The sequence below is a fragment of the Sphaeramia orbicularis genome, chromosome 15 (assembly GCF_902148855.1).
Source record: "Sphaeramia orbicularis chromosome 15, fSphaOr1.1, whole genome shotgun sequence".
Lineage (NCBI taxonomy): Eukaryota > Metazoa > Chordata > Actinopteri > Kurtiformes > Apogonidae > Sphaeramia > Sphaeramia orbicularis.
In genome coordinates, this window is record NC_043971.1 from 23,663,405 (window position 1) to 23,678,344 (window position 14,940).

At 40.1% G+C, this 14,940-nt stretch overlaps 1 protein-coding gene across 2 annotated transcripts in view; it reads right to left on the reverse strand.

Annotated features, from left to right (window-relative positions):
• Positions 1–4,297: 4,297 nt before the first annotated feature.
• The window catches only part of mcu (mitochondrial calcium uniporter), an 86,530-nt gene continuing 75,887 nt past the window's right edge, over positions 4,298–14,940 (reverse strand). For both annotated transcript variants that reach the window (XM_030156868.1, XM_030156867.1), the window contains exons 4-9: positions 13,960–14,130; positions 13,472–13,576; positions 12,537–12,697; positions 10,169–10,372; positions 8,328–8,444; positions 4,298–8,137 (exon numbers count right to left, since the gene is read on the reverse strand). In XM_030156868.1, the coding sequence (XP_030012728.1) occupies positions 8,057–8,137; positions 8,328–8,444; positions 10,169–10,372; positions 12,537–12,697; positions 13,472–13,576; positions 13,960–14,130 (839 nt within the window). In that variant the 3' untranslated portion in view covers positions 4,298–8,056. The remainder of the gene's footprint in view (positions 8,138–8,327; positions 8,445–10,168; positions 10,373–12,536; positions 12,698–13,471; positions 13,577–13,959; positions 14,131–14,940) is intronic.

A 14,940-nucleotide genomic window follows, 5' to 3' on the forward strand; every position in this document is an offset into this window, starting at 1 on the left:
TTCAAAAATTCAGATCTAGGCCTTAAAAAGACTATATCAAGAGAAAACCCGGAAAATCTTAAAGGAACAAGTACGAGTGAACAATGAAGAGAAACATTTCTTTTACAGAAGGGAAAAACCTCAGACAGAAGCGGGCTCTGGGTTCGGTGGCCATCTGCCTGTATATTCAAGTGACTCCAATGACAAAATTCCTCTCTTGAGAAGATAATTTCAGAGCATCATCCAAATAAAACTGCCTCTCATATTTAGAGAATAAGCTGTACTGTATGACACATCCATGAAGTATTTGGGGATTTTGCTGTTTACCATGCTATGTTATGGTGTCACTTTTAATTGTTGTTTAGTTGCATTTTCTACAAAGCACATATATGTATTTTGAGATAGTAGATCCTGGTAAAACTAGGAACTGGTGTAGCGGAAGTGAATAAGGATCTAGATAAATAAACAAAATAACCACCCAAGTTATTATTGCACTTGATTAACTACTATCAGTTCTTCTTTATTAAAGGTTGTCCAATTATTGCCTCAGGTGACTTTATATAAGAGCTGTCTCTGTGATTTTCATTTAGACTAAATAACCAGTAATTACTTGTTTTGCAGTAGACTGTGTTTAATTAAGTCATTAAGCATCTTCTGTTATTGTGACTTTTCTCCACTGTGTGAATTGCTGCTTTGACATGTTTTGCAAGTTAAAAGTAGAAATCATACAGAAAGAAGTAAAAAGGGCACACTAGTGTTTCTTTCTTACAATACTTTGTACTTTGATACTTGTGTGTTCCTAAATCATGTCTTTCTCACCAACATCCTCCACCTTTCTGATTTAAAGGGTCTGAAAAGATGAGAAATGATCTAATCTCCAGCTGCATTAAACCAGTCTGATTAATCTCCTTAGAGTCGCTCTGAAGCATTTTTCACTTGTTGGCGACAGGAGGATGTAGAATAGAAAAAGATCTCGCTGTGGAGTGAATATGACCTCATCCTGCTTGTTAACCTGACCACCATCCCCGGCCAGAAAATGGAGAAAGCTTGGATGTTTTCTTTGAGAATCCGCTTTAATGGACCTGACGCTTGCAGTTTTTGTTTCTCATATGTAATTAAATCATTGGAGACATTAATCCACAAGGTTGTTAGAAGAAATGAGGTGGAACATGCCATTCGGTTTTGTGATTACTCCTGGAAATAAGACACTGTTAGGCCTCCTGGTGACAAGCCCCTCAGGCACCGGCTGATGCAACTTTCTTACTCACAAAAAGAAATTCACTATACTATTTTTAATATTTTTCCTTTATTTTTGTTGTGTTGTAATTGAATTTTTAGACCAACGGCCCGAAGGTCTAATGGACTATTGGTATCAGTCAATCAATCAAATGTTATTTATATAGCGCCAAATCATAACAAAAGTTATTTCATGACACTTTACATATAGGCAAGGCAAGGCAGATTTATTTGTGTAGCACAATTCATACGCAGGGCAATTCACAATGCTTTACAAAAATGGAAAAGAGACAGATTAAAAACACACAATTACAATTAAAACATAATCAATAAAACATAAATAATAATCAACTAAAACAAAGTAAAAGAGAAGAGTGCAGGTAGAACCCTTTTAGTTGTTCTATGCACAGTTGAACAGAGCTGTTTTCAGCCAGGACTTAAACATTGTCACAGTACAGGTCTGTCTCACGTCATCAGAAGACTGTTCCAGAGTTTAGCTGCATTGAACTGAAATGCAGCTTCACCCTGTTTAGTCCTGACTCTGGGCACCAGCAGAAGACCAGTCCCTGAGATTCTCAGGGTCCGAGATGGTTCATATGGGACCAACATGTCATAGATGTACTTTGGTGCTAGACCATGGGCAGACTTATAAACGAGCAGAGCTGTTTTAAAGTCTATTCTCTGAGACACAGGAAGCCAGTGCACAGATCTGAGCACAGGACTGATATGGTCGTACTTCCTGGTTCTAGTGAGGACTCGAGCAGCAGCGTTCTGAATGTATAGAGTTGGTCAAACCCAGACTCTTAAGCCAATTTACAGAAACCCAACAGAATCTTCCAGGAGCTTGGTTTCAGTGGTGAGGAAAAACTTCCTTTTAAAAGACAGAAACCTGAAGCAGACCCCGACTCCTGGGGGATGGATGACTGCCTTAACCAGCTGGGGTTAAAGAGAGAGGGTAAAGGAAGAGAAAAAGAGAGAGAGAGAAAGACTGGGGGAGAGGGGGAGAAGGGGCAAAGTAGGGGGAGACCCTGGGTGCCGCTAGCAATTGTGGGCCCCCTGAAAGCTAAACGTTGGGGGCCCTTGCTATAAGAAAGTATCTGTCAGAGTAGGGGGGGTATATATATGTGGGGGTGTAACCACCGTAACTGGTGTAAAGTGAAAGTGAAACTTAACACGCTTTGAACATCCAGCTCCCAGTTTCTATGCCTGTGTTGTATGCCGGAGCTTACACGAAATTCTCACAACTTCTCCACCGCTCTATGGGCCCCCCAGGAATGCTGGGCCCCATGAATTTGTCATGTTTATCCCCCCTTTACGATGACCCAGGGGGAGGCACATTATGGATACACAGCAAACTGAACTTGAACTGTTAAAAAGTATAACAGCTGGTCTTAGTATAATTATCAATAACCACAACAAAATGTCCATAATTGTTAATTCTATTACTACAAATACAAGTATTAAGAGTGGATGTACTACTACTGTAACAGTTAGTATAAATAATAGACACCTCTACCATCTATGTAACTATATAATAAACACTATCACAACTGTGCATAAAACAACTAAGTGTTCTATCTGCACTCTTCTATTTTACTTTATTTTAATTGATTATTATTTATGCTTTATTGATTATGTTTTGTGTGTTTTTAACTCGTCTCTTCCATTTTTGTAAAGCACTGTGAATTACCCAGTGTATGAATTGTGCTATACAAATACATTTGCCTTGCCTTGCCAATATGGACAAGTGAGTGATAATGATGAAGGCAGGAGAGAAGAAGGACCACAGCCGCAGATCCAGGGATGATCCAGGGAAAACCTGAGGACATAAAGCACAGAGACTCCGGGGAAGAAGTCACGTCAGTAACATGTATTTGCTGGGGCATGAATAGAGGAGGAGATTAGGAGAGAGAAAGTCAGGGAAGAGGAGGAGCAGAGAGGAGGTCAGAGAGGAGGAGGAGACTGTCAGTATCAGTTGTCTGTCCGGCTGTAAACAATTTATCAAGAAATTTCTGCTCCAAAACCATCAGCCAGAATCAATTAAAATTCATAGCAGAGGTTCCTTGGGGCAAGGTCTACCAAGTTGGTTTGACTCTGAAATATTTTGGAAACATTGATTTTTTAATATTTTATGAATTTTTGAAATTTTAAAAATCCCCATTGGTTTATGATGGGAAAAATTTCGAAGTGCTGTAATTTGAAAACAGTTGAAGATATTGATATAATTACTATTGGCAACAGATAGTAAGTCACATAAGGGCTTTCATTTGGTGCCCTGACCTTTGACCTTGAGTGACCTTGAAAGGCCAAACCCAAGGTCACCCATGTCCTGATTTGTACAAACTTTTTCTCCAAACTGTCAGCCAGAATCAATTGAAATTCATAGCAGAGGTTCCTTGGAGCCAGGTCTACCAACTTCAATCAAAGAATTGGGAAATATTGATTTTTTAAATTTTTTATGAATTTTTGAAATTTTAAAAATCCCCATTGAACTTTTTTCCCATTATAAAGTGCTATAGCTTCAACAGTTGAAGATATTGATATAATTCCTATTGGCAATAGATAGGAAGTTGCATATGGGCTTTCATTTGGTGCCATAACCGTTGACCTTGAAAGGTCAAATGAATGTCAATTAATGTCTTTAAATATGTCATTGGACTACAGGATCCTTGGCTCTGTTTTTCGTGTTATATTTTGTGCCTTGTTCTATATTTGAGTACTCTAATAATTTGTAAAATGGGCAGGTTTGTTGATTAAAAAAATGCAACATTTGTCAAAAAGACGTGAGGTAATTATTCATTTATTTTTACCTGATCACATAGGAAGTATTTTTGCTGAACTTCAATGACAAAAAGGTACATTTGCAGCAACAGAAGGACATTATATTTAGTCACAGTCATAATGTGTTTGAGTTTTCCCACAGGTCTATCTCATGGGATGTCCTGTACAGGAAGAGCTGGAGGCCAAGGAAAGACTGATTAGGTGGTCAAGACCTTGAAAAAGCTTCTCCTTGTAAACATGTGTAATGTGTTGCGTTAATCACATGTTCAGAGGCAGAAGAAAAAGCTCAGGACAAACCGGCTCCAAAAACTGGATAAGGATTTTATTGATAATTGAATTACATTTCTCTTTTATACATATTTCATAAATGATACAGGATTTTACATTTTCTTTTTTGCCAACATTACAGCATCATATGTCAACAGAAAATAAGACAAGAAAAAAACAAAACAAATAAGAGGTCAGAATGGAGTACAAGATCATTTCAATCCTATGTTTCTGCTTCACTCTTTAGGCATTTTAAACATATGGTATTTAAGTGCAGGTGAACGACATTTTCAAAACAGAACACACTCAAAACAGAAAAGAGCAATGGAGAATTATATCATCTGGACAAAAAAAAGGCAAAGAGTGGGTGAAAAGGACAGGAGAGAAGAACGAGTGAAACCATATGGGACGTGTTCCCCAGCAGGATAACAGTATGCGCCTCTTCCTTTGCACTCGAATCCAGGACGTTAATGACTGAGGTCAAGAGGTCAGAGAGCCTCTTTTAGGTGCACCAAAGACAGAGGGTGTTGTTCTGTTTATCGGGGAGTAGAAATGCACACTCAGAAAAGCGATTCGTGGGAGTAAATAAGATAAAGATGGGACTGGGGTTTGATGGAGATTGGTTGGCTGGGATTAAGTCAGATTTGGCAGGGCAGATCCTAAAGGCAGCCCTGTCTGCTGCCCTTTATAACTAGGAATCTCTACAAACAACGTTCTTAAATTATCTTTGCAGTTTTTTTTTTTTGATAAATCATCTTTTTTTATTATTATTAATTTTTTTTTTTACATATTTTCCCATGTAAACATACATTCATGCAACACCCTCTTTATAATAAAGTTCCCTATAGTTGATATATTTAGTTTTTAAGAAAATAAAGCGAGAGAAAACAAACGATAATATAAAGGCAATAAATGGTGGATGGTATGATAAAAAGGAGGAGGTGATGATGAAGGAAAGAGGTGGTGTGTAGAAACAGCAGAGGGGAGGATTGGACTGCAGACAGGCCTCAACTCTCACCTCCCACAGTACATCTCCAAGGAAACACCGTCCCTTTTTTGTGCATGCGTGTAACACAGTGTGTGTTAGCTACTCAGGAAAAGAGGAATTTAAAGCTAATGACTGCTGTGAAGTGGGATGAGGACGGAGTTCATTTTTACCTCTATTGACAAGCAATTGGGGACGGGGGGATTTATGAATGCGGTGATTTGCACTTTGCCCCCATCGTTGAATTCAACAAACACCCACACATACATACATCCACACAACATTGATTACCACTCCCAAAGCCTTCTTTCATAGAAGGATTGCAGTCCAAATAAGAGATTAACTCACCGATCTTAATCTCACCGTTTGCCAGATTGCTACATTGTGGACACTGTTTAGATTATTGATCATTCTAAAGGCACCGTTTCCTTTGGAGATAACACACACAGGCACACATACATGATAACAGATTAGACTAAATCCTGCTTTGAGATCTGCATGGGTGGATTTAACCTAAAATCATGCATTTAAATAGACGTTTTGCAGTTCAACACAAGGATCTCTTCAGTAGGATTCAGCCAACTGTTCACACATGATGATGCTGAACTAGAGTCTATGTGCTGGATGTCATGTCATTGTGCTTCCCCTCTGCAGATATGATCTAGAAGGAAATTTAAAAAACAGTTCTGAGACTCCCCCTTTTTTTTGGAGACATTAAAGAGAGCAAGAGAAAGGGCCACCAATCCTCACCCTGAACAAAAAGCTTTATGGAAGGTTCCTAAAGTAACTGTCCCAAAGCAGTGGACAACATAAATATATGGCTTCCAAAACCTTTGAGTTAACTGATTGGGGATGAGACTTGAGCTAGATGTGGCAAATAAATGTGTCCAATTAAGTACAAAATTGCAATAATGCTCCTACACATTCACAAATTTCTACTGAGGGCATACCACAGCATGCAGTCTACCCTGCCTTGCCATCGAGAGAGCAGGGGGAGGGGGGGCATTACAGCAACAGTGGGAGGAGAACACTCTACACTTCAGGATGAAAAAACGTCAACGAATCAATGACATTTACTGCAGGTCATGAGATTTCTAAAAATCACATACTGAAATGCACATTATATGTGGTATTCTGGAGTTGATTTTATCCCTTCAAGAGTATTAATACTTTTAATTCTAAAACAAAAACTGGTTTGGATCCAAATATTGAACTGATGTCAATTTGGAAAACATTTCCCCCCTTTATGCTGTGGGTTTTCTACTACAGCTGCATACATGTCATCTGTAGCTTTAAACCATGACATGCCTTCGAGTTTGTCATTTAGATATGAAAAGCATTTCAACAGCACATTTGGAGTTATTATACATCTTAGTTAGAAGCGCATGACATGAACTACACAAATTTTGTTCATTTCCAATTAAAGCTCTTTTCACCCTGATTTTCAACATTGCTTACCCCACTAGTGTCTGCAGAGGAGGGACGGTGCTGTTCAGGAGCTATAGCCATAAGCCCATATACCCTTAGACAGAATATGGTGTGTTTCTTAGACTATTTAGTCTATTGTGTGCATTGTGTCACCTAACATATGAAACGTTAAGTTGAATGTATAATGCCTTATGTGCGTGTGTGTGCGTATGTGACAGAATGTGCATTGGACAGTTGCAGGGAGTCGTTCATGGTGGGAGATTTTCCAAAAATGTAAATGAGCTGCTAATGAAATGTTTATAAAGAGCTCCTCCCCCCACTGAAAGAAAACTAGCCTCTGGTCGTCTGTTTATTTGATTGTATACATATATATATTTATATTCTTTTCATAACAAATATACTATGGCTTTTAAAATAAAAAGTGCCAAAATATTTTTTTGGAATAAAAGAACACACAGTGATGTTGTTGTCGGTAGTACTCTCATACATGGGCAGACCATGCCGCTACAGGATATCGACAGGAAGAGGAAACGAGGCGCGCTGCCTGTTGTCATGCCTACATCCTGCAAGTTGAGACAGGCTCCTGACGAAGGTCACACTGAAGAGGACAGCTGTCCGTCACCCAGAGGAGGCGTGGCCCAGGGAGGGAGAGGCAGCAGAGTTTAGCCACAGGAAGTCAAAGATCCTCCTGATGTACAACAGCAGTCAGCCAAGCCGCAGCACACCGCAGTGGGCGGGGCAAGGGCTTCCTTGTAAACTTTAATGTATGGGATAGAGACTCTCCCTGAAGCCGTCTCGAACCAGGTGTGTGTTGACAGTTTGACAAGTAGAGAAAACAGACTGCACTGCTGTGTCAACCCGCTGAGTGGCCAGGGTCGGTATCCCAGAGTACTCAGAAAGTCCCGCACACACACTCAACAGTGGCTACCCCTCTGTATGTCCCTTATTCTGGACTGTCAAGAAGTGTAGCACTTCCCTCTTTTCCGGGTTCCCTGTAGGCTGTCCTTCCAGAGACTTGAGGCTTATCCATAGTGCCAGTTTGATTCCATCACCATTGTCCTTTTTATCAACCACATCATCCTTTGGCTGTGAGAGTTTTTCAGTTCCCGGTATTCTCACCATCCTTCGTCATTCAGCGGATTTCATTTGATATTCAAACTAGAGTTTTCAGTCAGGAAAGTAAAAAGGAAAAGAGAAAAAAAGAAAAAAAAAAAACTCCCACTGTCAAAAAAAGGGATGGGATTATTCGGTGTGGTAGGGAAGGGGGAGAGAAAGCGAGAAATATTGAGGGGAAAAAGAGAGGGGTGGGAGTCAGGAGGAGAAAGGGGAGAGGAACAGGGGTGGTGTAGGAGATAGAGAGGAGGGGAGTCACTGTTCCCATCAATTTTTACTGCCAGTGAGCTGCTGAACTGGGAGCTGGAGCTGGAGCGGGTCCCGAAGACGCTTCAGATCTAACTCCACCTGGAGGAAGTGGACAGGGACACAGAGAAGGTACAGCTGAACATGTATGCAAGGATGAAACTAGGGCTGTGTAGAGTGTAGATGTCTGTTACAAATCCAAGTATTGAACTGAGAAACTTGTAAATCCCCAGTGCGACTTCAGTACTCATTTTACATCATGAAACATCCAGTTCTCGCTTAGCAACTGTACCTCAGCAATATCATCCTTCAGCTTGTTGTACTTCTCAATGTCGAAGCGTGTCCTTTTCACCCCCTTGTGGAAGAACAGCAGATACTGTCTGTCTCTAGCGTCGGGGTAAATATACTCCTGCAGGTGATAAAGAGACACAAATGGAACACTTTGTAAGAGGAACCAGTTTATCTGATTCTGTATCCTCCATTTTAGGCTTTTGCTGTAGTGCCTTCCAACAATAAACTGACTCTGCATAACCTGAGTTCAAACACAAATGTTGCAGTAGTGACATGACATCAACCTTTTATTTGCGTAAAAAGGTTGTAAAAGGAAATACTATAGCAACTGGAAAACAGTACTATAATGCTGTGAAAACCAGGGTTCATATTTGACAAAAACAAAGCATTTTTGCACCTATTGGACCTGTATCTGTATATGATCTTTGTCTATTTAAAATATAATTTTACATGTAAAATCACACTTTGAGGTAAAGATTATTAAAGTACATCCAGTTTTGTGTGAAACAGCTCATTGGACTACGTCTTTTGTCTCATGTGACATTCATGACCAACATGACAGCCACTACCTTGACATATTTCACCTTGCTTCTTTGAGACAGAGGTAAAAAAGTTCTAAGATGTAAAATCACTACAAGTTGGATTATATTGGAAGTCTTTCAACAATGACTGTGAACAGACAGTGGACAGAGCAAGTAAAGATGATATCATCTGTGTTTCTACGTGTGTACTCTTTATATTTATGTATTTTAACAGTTTTATAAAAAATTGCAAATTTCTTGACATGTTAAATTTTTTTCTGAACTGACAAAAATAATTATGTGTAAATACTGACGTAAGTCAAACAGTATCAACATATCATTTGTCTCTAGCCACTGAGTTCAGCACAGTTATTTTCTGAGATAGTGTCCCATGGAGTAACACTGGAAGGGGATTTCACCTTTTTAGTTGTTGTCAAGCTGATAGAGAACCGTGCCAGTGCCAGTTCCCACACCTAATCTCAAACCGGCCGACATGTTCACATCAAAAAAATCAGAGCGTTCGGGGACTGAAAATACGGTTCCCGACGGGCTCCAAGTAAAACTTGGTTTTTCTAAGCGAACCGTGATGACATGAGTAGACGTCACCAGGTTGATCTGGGTCATAAGTGGAAAAATTAAAAAAACAAGAAACATGAGTGTGGAAAATGGCTGGGAAACGGAGTTGTAAAGTTCTGTGTTGCATTAAATAAAAACATCTTTTGAGGGTTCTGTGTCATCTTCATTGCCACTTGTACATTCACTTGCAGACATGCGGTTTTTCTCCTACAACCTATCCCATTATACATCAGTCCTACTACATCTACGGTAAGTGTCGAGAGACAAAACAGTAGCAATACGACATCTCCCTTTTTTTCCCCTTTATTTTTGGTGGCGAAGTAATGCCCTCTATCGATGACATGTCACAGGCTCACATAATGGTAGGCAAGCACTTCGGTTCCCAGTGTAACTGGGGCGGGAACTGGCTCCGACACTGGGCTGGCCGGTCTGAAAACAGCTTCAGCGGCTCAAACAAGCAAATCTCTTCATAGATGAAGTAAATTAATTTCCAGTTTTGCAAATATTAAATAAAACCCACTCGTGAAAGCTAGTCCAAATGCTAGGGAAACCCTAAAAGTACACAATAACTTGAGTTACATAATGAATCACAATGAAATGACCAGAAATAACCAGTACAGTGTAAAGTGCCAGCACAGGTTTTGTATCATGTCACCACAAACAGCAACAGAAGATACATATGAAAGCTATATATGGATGATGTACTACTGTGTATACACTGTGTATGAGGTTTGTTCAATCTTACCTGGCGTGTAAGCACAAAGTAGGCGTACATGGCCATGGCTGTGCCGTAGGTGATGAAGTAGGTGACAGGCTCCATGATATCCCAGGAGTATTCCCACCAGGTCAGCCTAGCAAGGATGCCAAACTGGGTGGCCATGTACGCCATGCCGCCCCACAGCACCCAGGTGGTACGCCGCTCTGCCTTCTTACTCAACTCCTCCCTCACCTACAGAAACAGTCAGCGAGGCCATTTCAGAAACAGGGGCAATAATTTCCCAAAATCAAATAGTGCATCAACAGTGTCAAAAGAAACTGTGATCATTCTAAACACTTACCTGCAGAGTAAGATTTAATATTGATTGTTTTGCCAAGATCCCAACCTTGGCCATAACCATTAAGGCATATCTGTCAGAACTGTTGTCATCGCTCAGTTTAAATAGATAAGTGCAAAAAATGGTTCAACTACTAAAAAAATAAAGACCTTTTCTGCTTACAAGGATAAACATGTCGATTGCTATATTCCTCCACATTATATGCCAGGGGGATAAAAAGCATGAGCAATCACTCCTGCTAAACAAAGGTATACAAGAACACACTCTGATTTAATAATACACTGAAAAATAAGCATTTCCAAAGTGTGTTCAATCACTGTAATGACTTTCACTGTGCCGGGTGATGTATGTGTGGAGTTCTCTGAGGGTGGCTCAGATAGGCTACAGCAGCTCTATGACACACTCAGGGATTAAGCAGATCACAAAATGAGTGAATGAATGAATGAGTGAGTGCATGAAGGAATGAATGAATGAACTACTTTCAGAATTTGGAGCCAATTGTCAGGGAAAATTTGTCTTATTACATCTTATAATCTGTAGAATATTCTCAGAAATTTGCCTCAGAATTCCACTGTTGCCGTAATGAGGTGCTGCTTAACACTCTGTGAATGTATATTTTACTTGGTTATCATGGGTCAGTTTCAACTACCTGTTTCAGTGTTATTAATTTCATGACATTCTATTGATTTTTGGATCATTTTTGTTTTGTTTGGATTGGTGACTGGATTAACTGATCAACAGTAGCATTAATAAAATAATATACATACCTAAGACTGGAAAATTTACTTGAATTAGTATTTCACTAGTTCTGATGGTTATGCCTAATGTTTTGCATCATTTGCATCATACCTATTGTATGTACAATATTCAGATGCTCGACAACAACAAAAATAATGATTTTTTTTTAATACAATTGTAAATAAATTTAGGCAGTAAGAGGTTCTTACTCAGCTACTTACCAGATTTATGCGTTTAATTTAAAGTAACACCACAGAACTTAAAAGTGAAACTTTAAGATGCGTTACTAATTCCTCTAAGTCTCCCGCTGTTGTGAAGCCCATTTACCTTTTCCCTACCCCCTGAAACTTTGTAAACTTTAATTTGAGGGGGCAGGACGTTTGTTTTTTTCTGGTTCTCCAGTTTGCCCTAGAACTGGAGAGGGAACTCCTGGGGCAGGTAAAAATAACACCAACAAAAGTTCAGTGTCTGGTGTACAGATCTGTTCTGCAGTATCGTTCATTAATATACAGACATATCCCGCCTCCCTGCCTATTACTTCAGTACTGCGATTCATTTGGAAGGGGGTCCCGAAGCTATCAGTGGCAAGTTCGGAGTTGTGGTCCATGTGAGCCATGTCACGGTGAAAGCCATGTCACAACAGTCCTTAAAATCCTTTTGGAAGCAAACGTTCCCCTGGAGCTCATGTCCTTTATCCCATAAAAATGAACGTAAAAGCTCAAAAGCTGGAACGCCAGACTCCGGTCACTGCATGTGAAAATCAATTATGTGACATATCGGTGACATATTTACATTTACATTTATGCATTTGGCAGATGCTTTTTTCCAAAGAGACTTACAGGGGAAAACCAATCAAATCAATCAATCAATCAAATTTTATTTATATAGCGCCAAATCACATCAAAAGTTATCTCATGACACTTTACATATAGAGTTGGTCAAAACCAGACTCTAAGCCAATTTACAGAAACCCAACAGAATCCTCCAGGAGCAAACACTTGTGACACTTGTGACATATACTGTAAAGCAGTAAAATTTTGTAGTTCTTTAGTGTCGGGGTTTGTTCCCGAACCCAGAAGTTGCATAGTGCCAGCGCCAGTGATAACGAAAGCGTAATTGAACCTATTGTGAGTTGTTGTGTTAATTTAAGATAAATTTTTGTGTATTTTTTCATTTATTTGACAGAAAACTGAGACAAAGCTAAATGGGAAAAACTGGGACATTTGCATCCAAACCACTTGGCCATATGATCACCCCACGAGACAAGAAATTGAACAGCCAAGAAGAAAATCATTCACATTATCACGTGTGTTGTCGGACCTTCTCAAGGGGGCGGAGTTGAGAGTTGAGGTCCTCCAGTCGTCCAATCAGCTCACGTTCTTTGCTGAGTTGGTGTTCCTCGATGCGCAGCGTGGTGTAGAGCTGCTGAACCAGGAATTTGACGTCATTCAGCCTTTCTGCTTCCTCGTGAGGCAGCAGCTCTGAGTCATGTACAAACACACACATGAACAAACAGAGACAGTATTTAGTACATACCATTGTTTCTGTTTATCTACTGTGACTGACCCTAAATGTGATGCAAGGACTCAGGCAACAGCCGAATAAAATTATTTTCAAGTGTTTTAAAATGCGTATGACGTGACCAGAGAAGCTGGTAACACCACAGGAGGTATTGCAAGTGAATGTAGTTAGTAGTAGCATCAGAAAATCCCACATTTAAATGCACAACAACTGCTAGAAGAGTCAACAGGAACAGAATAGCAAGTAATGTGGCATCCGTGTTGAATTAACAGCTGGTAGTAAAGGCTGATTTCTTGGGGGGTTTTTTTCTAGAAGGTCACATTCTGGTCATGACTCATTGACGGGCAAGTCAGAGAAGGGTAGGCAGTTACTGATAAGGCCAAATCAGGAAGCAAATGTGGGTGTGTCTCCATTTCTGTCCATGTAAAATCACAACACCAGAGTTCCTGAACAAAAACAGATTGAGCAACGTGTACAAATATTTCTCTTAACACACCTACATGGTGTACATGCAGGGTGTTAACATAGCAAAAGTTATATTCAAAACAAAAAGCATACAGTATTAGTACAGTCTCATTTCTGACTGATATTATTTAGGCACCAGTATACCATACAAGGGCAGCTTGAGTAGGATAGGTGATAATTCATCATGTTAGTAAATCTTAAAGATACTAATCTGACGTGCACAGCAGGTTAAATTACAATCCAAGACTCTCCAGCAGTATGGTCCTCACCTCTCCTCGGTGGCCGCACGAGATGTGTGGTATCATTAATGACGAGCTTAAAATCATCCAGCAGCAGGATGTCTATACCTGTGGAGGAGGCAACCCTCGCTCCATCTGGAGAGAGGGAAACAAATGGGAGAGAGGCAGTAAGTCAGGTATGAAGCGCTGATGGGTATCCACTTCAAACACCCTTCACCCTCTTGATAATCAGGTTTGTTGCTTTCGGATTATCATGAGCGGTAAACGCAGGAGCACTTGGTAAGATTTCAAGTGCGGGTTGTTCTTGTTTGATGAACTCTTTGAGGAGGGCGACAGCTGAAAAATCATGTTATGAAGCATGTGGTGGTATTAAACTCTGACACACAATCGTATCAGTGGGAACACTTTGAGGTATAAAAATACAACGACCCCCCCTTAAAGCACGTGTATATATGTAAGCTGCTGCTAGGTTAAAAGGATCTCATGGGGGTGTGTGTAAGCGTGTGTAGTCTACATACCCATGGAGTAGATGGCTACCCGGTCGATGCCTCTGTCCTCTGCCTGGAGCTGTTGCAGGAAAACGCCCACACAGTCGCTGAGAGGCTTGAGGGTGAACTGACAGCGCTCTCGCCTGGACGGCAAACTGACTGAGATGACCGGCAGCCCGTTCTGATACACCACTGTCACCTCTGGGTGGGTTACAAGAGACACAACAGGAGGCAAATGTCACAAAAGCAGAAAAAAGAAATGGAATTAATGCTACTGCATCAACAGTGAAGTTACCTGTAAGGGGATGTGTTATTTTCAAATATATGCACGTCTGGATATACAAAGTTTATAACATACAAGAAATGACTACAGTAAAATCTGTATGTTAAAACATGGACTAGATACTACACTTAGCAAAAGTCCAACTATATCTATGTTATTTGTGCAGGGTTGTAATGAACATTCAGATTTGTTTTCAGTTTCTTTATTAAGATATAGCAAAGAAAATACAGCAAAGACATGCATAGAACTGAAACAAGAAAAGCACTCAGAGAGCACAGACCTCCGCCAAGACAGATCTGCCTCCAGTGCATTTGTTTGTTTGTTAGGAAGATAACTTGCCCCCCCCCCCCCCCCCCCCCCCCCCCCCCCCCCGATCACCACCAAAATTTAATAATTTCTTCCTTGTGCCAGTATCAACATTTCCTGGAAATTTCATGAAAATCCCTCCATAACTGTTTGAGTTATCTTGCTAACAAACAAACACGCACGCACACAAAGCAAAGTGATCACAATACCTCTTGGGGGAGGTAAAAATGTCCTGACAAACAGTAATCCAATGTGTTGAATGCAATTTTGTGTTTAAACCATAGGGTTAGCGTAGTAAATCTGATCTTATTTTTCCTAAACAAATGATTCAAGACATCTTAAGTGCAAGGGGAGATCACAGTAAATACTTGACATTTTCATCTGTATAAACCTAAGTTTTTAATGTATCTTCATGCAGAGAC